We start from the raw sequence: 8,867 nt of genomic DNA on the forward strand, positions 1-8,867 counted from the left end.
CGACGACCGTCGAGTTTTGACTGTTTTGAGTTTTTCACTAAATTGTAGTCGCCACGTGTCCGACACTTAAAATTGTTATTATTTGATCGTTTCATAAATAAATATTAGGCAGAATTCGAAGGTTAAATTATTATTACAATAACGATTAACGCTTATATAGTAGGTACCTATATTGTGGTCTCGATAGCGCGTTTCTTAAAGTCTTTAACCTTCTTCGGACAGTTTAGTGGTGACTATAATGTTATTATACGCCGGCATAATAATTACCAAAATACTAAATAAGACATTACATTACAATCACCGATAGGTACATTATACTATTGTAATTTATAATACTTCTCATTTCCCAAATTCGTGTTTGTTCGCGTACTTGCGTAGATGTACGGGAACGCACAGATGTTTTTTGTTTGATAAATGTTAAACGCCGTATAATGAGAGTAGGTATTTTTATTTTTAAACCTGCAGTCGATTGTAAATAAAAAAAAAAATAATAAATAATAATTATGTAATGGTGCTTTTGAAAGTAGGTATTTGCATACCGCAAAACCAATTACAGCAATTACGCTCGTAGGTACGACCGTCACGTATTCATAGATCTACATGACACTGGTAGATTACCGGGTAGCCGGTAAATACTTAATACATGTATCGCGTATTACAAGGCTGTAGCCAGGTTAGGTTTTTTTTTTTGGGGGGGGGGGGGGTTAAAGTATAAATATGTAATAAAATATGAAATTCTAACTATTCAATAGTATTTCAAAAAAAATTTCGAGGGGGGGGGGTGAACCCTAAAACCCCCCTGGCGACGGACTTGCGAGTATAGTGCTGTAAGGCGATTATAATAATTAATAATATACCTGCCACTCGTTTGCTAATTAATTGTAGATCCAAAACGATTAATTAATATTATAATATGTACCAGTACCACATAAATACCTATATTATGTTACAATGCGAGTGCAATACGTCAATATATGTACTTATATCATAACTCAATAAATACGTATTAAGTACCCAGCAACAGATTGTTGCATGAGTGTTGGTTGTTATAATGTTATTAAATAACAAATAGGTAGAATAGTCGACAGACAAAAGTTAATATCTCTGTAACACGTTATATTTTGATATAGTATATTATGTTCTTGTTTTATGTACTATATATTTAATATTTATATACATATAAAATTATAATTTATAGACACCTATAGGTACTAAAAGATCATATTTTGATATATTTTTTACAATTCAAAATTATAAACGCATACAGTATGCGTACCTAGAAATCTAGACGTTCTGCAGGTCCAACATTAAACGTACGATATTGGGTACAATGCCATCATATTATTAATATTGTATTCGTTTTATTCTTTCTTCGTTGTGTTTGATTTCTGAAACAAAAATATACATAAATACATCAGTCATTATCAGATATTGTTATATATTAATAAATCTGAACAGCAGAATTGTATCATAATAATAAATAATAATATCAATATTAGTATTTCGCGTTTACTTTTTATCTAGGTAGGTACTAATAATTAATATTATTATAAAATTATAATTATAATTAACTTTTTAAATATATAAATTTGATATAAACTTACATTTGAAGGACGAATGCCCCAGTAGGTATTATTAAAGTATTCACCGACTAGATAAGTAAATGGAGCGTATAAAAATGTTCCGGTGAAGAACATCACTCTCAATGGTAAGTTGAGTTTCGCAAGAATAGGGTAAACCCACATGCCACTTTTGTAAAATACAAAGTTAATCCTGTAAATAAGTTTAACTATTATTATAATATAATAATGTACACTTGTGAAATTTAGGTAACTTAATTGTAATAATGAATAATTACAACCAAATGTGTTGCTTGGACTGAAGCAAAATTTAAAATTTTCAACTTGCAATATTGAAATGCAACTTAAATGTCTAGTAGTGGCATATTTAATTTGTTTTTAGTTAATAAAATGTATTAATATTACATATCAGCATAGTAAAATATTAAATCCATTACCTATCAATTTTAAATTGTATCCTATATGGTACCTATCAATCTTTTATAAGTTTAAAATACGATATTCTGAAAGACGGATTTGGATAATTAGATCAAAAAGACATTTGTTTTACAGGGATGAGTTATTTCTAAAAATTAAATGTACCTATTCAAACACAAAATTAATTTTATAATTAAAATCTATTAATAAATATGTTTTTTATTTTTAGTTTTCTACTTTTTCAAAATATTTATGTTCACTCATCCTACATTTTTATTATTTTGATAATCATAATATCTATATTATTATAGTTCACAATCATGTAGATAATGGTTTACCGTGATTTCTATTCATTTTAGGTGTATCCAATAGATATTGACTTTCACCGCTTTTCCATCTCTTATATTTACATATTTTAGGTATATATATGTCTAGCTATTTTTTAGATCACTACTTTCCAAATGAAATCATCCGATGTTCTATTTTCAAATTTTCCTAAACAACTTGGCCGGTATAAATAATATAACATTTAACACTTAAATAGGTATTTTATAATGTATTGATATATTGTATCTATTTAATAATATAATACTCATAAATAATGATATTATATTATTTAGAGTTTAGACGGTCGCTAAACAATAAATTTTAATATACGTACATATACTAATAAATAGATAGGAAATTTACTATTAAAAATTTAACTATAGTTTAAGTGCTACCTACCTAAGTAAATTCCATAAATTTATAAATTTTGCATGAATTGATATTTTTTTTTAGTATTAAGTATCAGCCTTTTTAAATTGAATAAAAGCGCTATTTATTTATTATTGTATTTAAGTATTTGATAAATATAATTGTTAACTTTAATCGATTATAATTTCTAAATTTATAACTGTTTAAACATTGAAAAAAAATGTTGCATTAAGGGTATTATAGATTAACATCTCTTTTCTAGATGTAAATATTATATGTACCGATATATTCATAATTTACTTTGAAAATCTGAATCTACTTACCAAATCAAATAGCAAACTTTAAAAGTAATAAAAACAGATAACCCTGTAATTCTGGACGGATATTCTCGGTAAGTTGTAATCATTTCTAATATTGCAAATATAAAAATATGCGCATGTGTAACATGATTCAGCCAAGACGGAAAGTATAGATCATAGTGCAATGGCATAACTAAAGATTTGTCAGCAAACCACATTGGCCAAAAGCTTACGGCAATAAACTGTAAAAAAAAAATCAATTTTATTAATTTATTGTTAAAAATGTATTTTTCAAAATTGGTTTATTGATTTTGAGATATTTATATAATATATTTTTATAATAAGTAATTAAATAAATTTACTAATTTAAACTGTAAAATAAAATACAGTATATTTATAGTTATTAATAAGTTTAATTAGGATATATTATAATAATAAGTTATATACATACAGATATCATAAGTTATTAGTATTATTATTTCTAGCTGTATGTATAAGATGTTTAGGTATCAACAAAATATCAATTACTCATATTATGATGCATGTTTGTCTTATCAAACGTATGCGGTATACTATTTAGTGCGATAATACTTATTTACAATTAAACGCTATAATCTTAAGCTAAGATCACTCTGATTAATCCGATTCCATGCAATATACAAAGACAACAGTTTAATGTCAAGTTAATGATGTGATATGGGAATAGTGAATACTATGCTTATTCTGTTTTTCATTTTAAGTTTTAATTATATGATTAATATTTAAAATACTGGAAAAATTACTTATATTTCAATATTTTAAGAAATAACTATTATAAATTAGTTCAAGTTACAAGGACGTAATTACAAAAAATTAGCTTCTTTTATTGGGTAATTTTTTTATTGAAAAAAATGTATATTTATAATCTATATTTATACGATACACAATAAGTAAATTAAATAATATTTAAATGGACGGGTGGGAAAGTCATCCATTGATAGCATCTTGTGGAAAATGTGTTTAGGAAGAGTGTATTATAGGTCTCTACACCAGTTTCTTTTAAGTTTTAAGGCATCCGGGTGGGTTATACCTGGATTTTTTGGGATGAAAAATGAATGATAATAGGATTGCGTATACGCAATAGATGAGCGTAGCAAGTTATTGAAAGTTGGAATGCAAATAACGTACCAGAGAGTTCCTGATATTAAACATATATAATTATTCAAAAACATAACTTGCTCTAACTTGGTCAATTTTTATTCAATTTTAATATATTATATATATAAATTTTTTTTTTTGAACTGTTTTAAAAAATATGTTCAACTCAACAAAATGACTATATAAAAATTTAAAATTCTTAAATGCATACAATTTTTTTTATAAATTTTACGCCATTTAATCAGAATTTCCATACTTAGTACTGTAAAAAAACCACGTTTAAATATGTTGATTTTCCATGAAGATTGAAGATATTAAAGATGGTACAGGACTTTTGGGACATACTGTACATATGGATTTTTATCTTAAATTAAAATGAATGTTTATCGATTATTGTAATTTGTAAATATAAATATATACATTACCATTGACAGCGGGAACGCAAACATTGTGAAAAAATTGTGTTTGCTTCTTTCAAGCGACTCTGATATGACAGCTGAGCAAGTACGCACGGCAATGTGATCTATGAACACCGCGTATAGGTAGAAAACTGTTTGGATGACCTGTGAAAAAAAATAATTATTGTAGTCCTGTCATTCATTCAGAAATTTAGTTCATTCTAAGCTCAAAAAATATATACCTGCAGTGTATTATTATGTATACATTTATAATCAGAATTTCATTTCTTCATTTAAAAAAAATTGAAATGTAGGATAATAGTCAAGTACAGTCAACAACCAAATTTAAGCTGCATAATTAAACCAAGCATTTTTTACATTTTGATGTTTTAAGTTTTAACATCTTTACGCGCGTGTGTGTAAAAAATGGGTTTAGAGTGAATTGGTATTTTCCATTTATTCGATGTCACGAAAAATTTTAACAGAAGTTTAATGGTTGCCCACCAATAATTTATTAAAATTATTATTATTATTTATTCATAACTTATTTAATGTAAAAAAAATAAGACTAGCCCCAAAAAAAAAGAAATCTCCAGAGAGTGCTACACAGTGGCAAAGAAAACGGCGAGCCCATATTAGGTGTTAACACAACAATATTGAGCGTCAGATAAAAACTATGACACACACATTTTTTTTAACTAAATCGAATCTGAACAAAAAATTGTTTAACCTTAATTTAAGTACCCAAAACCCAACTAACGAAAGAAAATTATTAATAACATAAAATAAGTACATCACTAAAATATAGAACTCAATAGTTTTAAAAGCCCTACAATAACAATTACAAAGGAATATAGTAATCTACCATCTAGTAACCTAACACCTTATTATTATAGTCCTATTATAACCACAAATAATTACGTAATATGTCACTATAATAACAAATTCGTGTAGTTGTCAAAGCCAAATAGACCTTATATGAACTTTAAAGATAATTTTAAAATAATTTATCAAAATTGTTATTACGTTTTTAAAAATTGTTGGATAACATAGTTTCTAAGTTTCTTAGATTTTATTTTAATAATTAAACATTTTTAAACTCTCACAACTAACGTGCAAATAGTAATTTATTTGACTTTATCAAGGCGCTACAATATTTTAAACTATTTCACTATACTGTTTTCATACTTTTACAATAGTCAATAATAATATGAGCACGAATTAAAATAAACTGTACGTTTCTAAAATGTACATATTTAATTTAGCGTTCCTAAAAATTACGAATTGGCTGATATTTCTATTATCAATAATTAGAATAAGTCTATCATATAATAAAATCATATTTGCCAATGGTCTATGATACCGTGGTTATTTTATTAATAAATGAAAAAAGTACAAACAATTTTTAGAAAGGATAGTTACATAACAATAAGAGAAAAATATGAGTAAATCATTTTGGGCAAGTTTACAATATCTAAAATTAAATTTAAGTTATACATAGTACATTGTACATATTATTATTAATATTATCTAGAAAAAATGTTTAAATCAAGTTTACAGTTTAAAAGACTCAATAATTTTTACTACCAGGTCTTATAGACCTAGGTTAGTAGAGCGATACGTGGAGAGAGGACGTTACAGTAATTAATAATAAATAATAATTATATGAACAATTACTTTGCAAAAAATAATTTGAAAATTGTCATTATGTTAATTAACTTAATACATAATTTAAAACTTAGAAAAAAATACATTTTTTTATTATCCCTTTAGAATACTACTAACACACCACCTAACAATACAACTGAATGTTTAGATAAATGCTACAAGCCTAGTTTGATTACAAAAGAAATTCTAATAAACTTCTGTGTCGCTATATCTTCAGGGTAGCATCGCAAAAGTTAAAAATATCTATTGTTGAAAATAAAGTATTGCAAACTTTGAAAGTTATCCAAGTTAACGAATTTTTTTTTTTTAATGTTGACTAGGTAAAAGAAAGGACTACTTTTGCACTGCTGAGTTCACAAGAGTTAGAAACACTACGTCATATTAACTTAGAAAAACTAAAAAGTACGACCTATAGAGGGAAAATAGGTGAAAATAAAGATGCCTACAGTGGATAGCATTAATGTGGAGGCTGAACTGCTGAAGGTTTGCAGCAGTGAGTTCGTGAAAAATATCTGGAAAATTGTTATTGAAATGCATAGTGTTCTGCAGAGACCAAAAAGTATAAAAGTATTTAATATTTATTAAATTGACAGAAATTGTACTTAGGAAATAGTAAGGAGGTGCAAAGAAATTTCCAAATAATCAAACTTAATGAATGAAATTAAAAACAATTTAACGATGTGTATAGCGAAAAGCAAAAAGTACTTACCATATTGCAGAAGGTTAGATATTTGAATTTTCCACCAAAAGCCTCATCCAAGGGGTTGAGACGGGCCGGTATGTTGACGTATGTGTAATAATAGTACAGTGAGTAAGTGAAGAGCACGGCACCGGACAGATGTACACCCTTGTTGACGGCGTCCATGATGCTGGTCTTGGCCGCGGCGGTCATTATTCGTCGTAACCGATTTACTCCAATGTAATATTAATAATATTATATTATAATAAAATAGAATATATTATATTATATCGTATATAGAGAACAAAAAAACAACGGCACCGAAGACAAATTCGGTTACATACTAACTAAAATTAAAAATTGTCTCGAAAAAATAGATAATTCGTTTAAAACCGTATTTTATATAAGCACCTGTCGGCTATAATAATAGCTATCGATAACTTGTACGTAATCGTACGTTATATTTATTGTCTTCCCACGTTCGCGGTGTCAGATCGAACGAAAACGACAAAAACGAACTGACTCGACTGTTCGGGTCGAACGGTACTCGATCAGTAGATAGTAATCATCAGTTAAACCTTCATTTATTATACATAATAATTAATACTATATAATATTATTATCATACCGTCTTAGGTACCTATAGTAAATTATTAACGATGTACCGACTCAATGAATATAAAATATACACTATGTACAGTATATAGTGTATACTGTATACACCGCATACGGTCTCAGCATAGATAAGAGAAGCCCGTTGAACTTTAGCCCGTTTACCGATTTACCTATACACCAAACTGCCAGATAAATTTATAAATAATAAAACCGTCATAACTTGTAATAAATCGGTAAATATTATAATCACAGAATATTATATACAAGGCGATTATTTTAACAAAATGCAATGCGTATATTATCTTTACTTAAAAAAAAAAAAATTCTATTGGAATAGTAAAAATAATTTGTATTTGGCCAGACGACAGTTTAAATACATTTAAATTAATAATTATATACAATAACAAATATAACAGATAACCAATAAAATAGTATTTAACAATTTGCATACAGTTATACCTAAATAAAATATGACATTTAAGTCTTATGATAACGTTTTTTTTTTTTAATTATTCTTATTCTGTTAATAAATAAAAAATATAGGTTTTTAGCATCGTCATTAAAAAATCAAAAACTGTTACCAACAAAAATAATGGTGTAAAAAATAAGTAGCAATGTAAAATGTTAGGATTGCGTAATGATAACATTTTTCAAAATATTTCAACTTTCAAAATAATAAGCTTTCACTGTTAAGTATCATCCTATATATAATATTCGTGTACCTGTGACCGTTTACGTTTAAAACCAATCAAACGTTAACAACGCATTTTAATATCAATTCGACCTCTAAACAAATTTTATGTCCTTATACAAATATTCCACATAAATTGTATGATGGGTACCTATGTATTTTACGACCAATCAAAAACAATATTATCCAACTATACAACATTTTCGATCGATTACCTCTTTATGACTCAATATTATTATAATGTATAATACATTTAATAAAAAGTCATTACTCATAATATTTTATTTATTTATTTATTGTATTGCTTCATCGTGATAGTTAGTTTTTCGCTTTTAAATTTTAATTTAGTTACTATTTAACTCAGATTTTAGATAATATAAGTAATTCCTTTAAATGTAAATAATCTAAATTTTGATTTAAAAATATATATTATATGGTAAATATGCATATAAATATACTTCATGAAGTATTAAAAATACTCGTATACATTTTAAATCTATTCAAGAATAAAGTTACAAGAGGAAACCTCCATCCAAAACCCTGAAATTTAGATAGTTATATATTAACACTTTTTAAATAGTTATTCTACTTTAAAATATAAAACTAAAATAATATGATAAATTAAAATAATCGTCATTACACTGATAAAACACTTACCTAAATAATTGTCATAGTAATTGTTAACTA

General features: G+C 26.4%; 1 protein-coding gene across 1 annotated transcript; it reads right to left on the reverse strand.

Annotated features, from left to right (window-relative positions):
- Positions 1–1,095: 1,095 nt before the first annotated feature.
- Positions 1,096–7,531, reverse strand: LOC114122621 (androgen-induced gene 1 protein-like). Its single transcript, XM_050203197.1, has 5 exons — positions 6,905–7,531; positions 4,555–4,692; positions 3,017–3,234; positions 1,605–1,773; positions 1,096–1,388 (listed from the first exon to the last, which is right to left on the reverse strand). The coding sequence occupies exons 1-5, from the start codon at positions 7,085–7,087 to the stop codon at positions 1,362–1,364; spliced, it is 735 nt and encodes a 244-aa protein (XP_050059154.1). The 5' UTR covers positions 7,088–7,531; the 3' UTR covers positions 1,096–1,361.
- Between the last annotated feature and the right edge of the window lie 1,336 nt (positions 7,532–8,867).

The sequence above is a fragment of the Aphis gossypii genome, chromosome 3 (assembly GCF_020184175.1).
Source record: "Aphis gossypii isolate Hap1 chromosome 3, ASM2018417v2, whole genome shotgun sequence".
NCBI classification, from domain to species: domain Eukaryota; kingdom Metazoa; phylum Arthropoda; class Insecta; order Hemiptera; family Aphididae; genus Aphis; species Aphis gossypii.

Coding starts and splice junctions, on each gene's coding strand:
- LOC114122621 (XM_050203197.1), bottom strand. CDS start 7,087: ATGACCGCCGCGGCCAAGACCAGCATCATGGACGCCGTCAACAAGGGT. Junction 4,693..6,904: donor ATCTAACCTTCTGCAATATG/GTAAGTACTTTT, acceptor TTTTTTTCACAG/GTCATCCAAACAGTTTTCTA. Junction 3,235..4,554: donor TTGCGTTCCCGCTGTCAATG/GTAATGTATATA, acceptor TTTTTTTTACAG/TTTATTGCCGTAAGCTTTTG.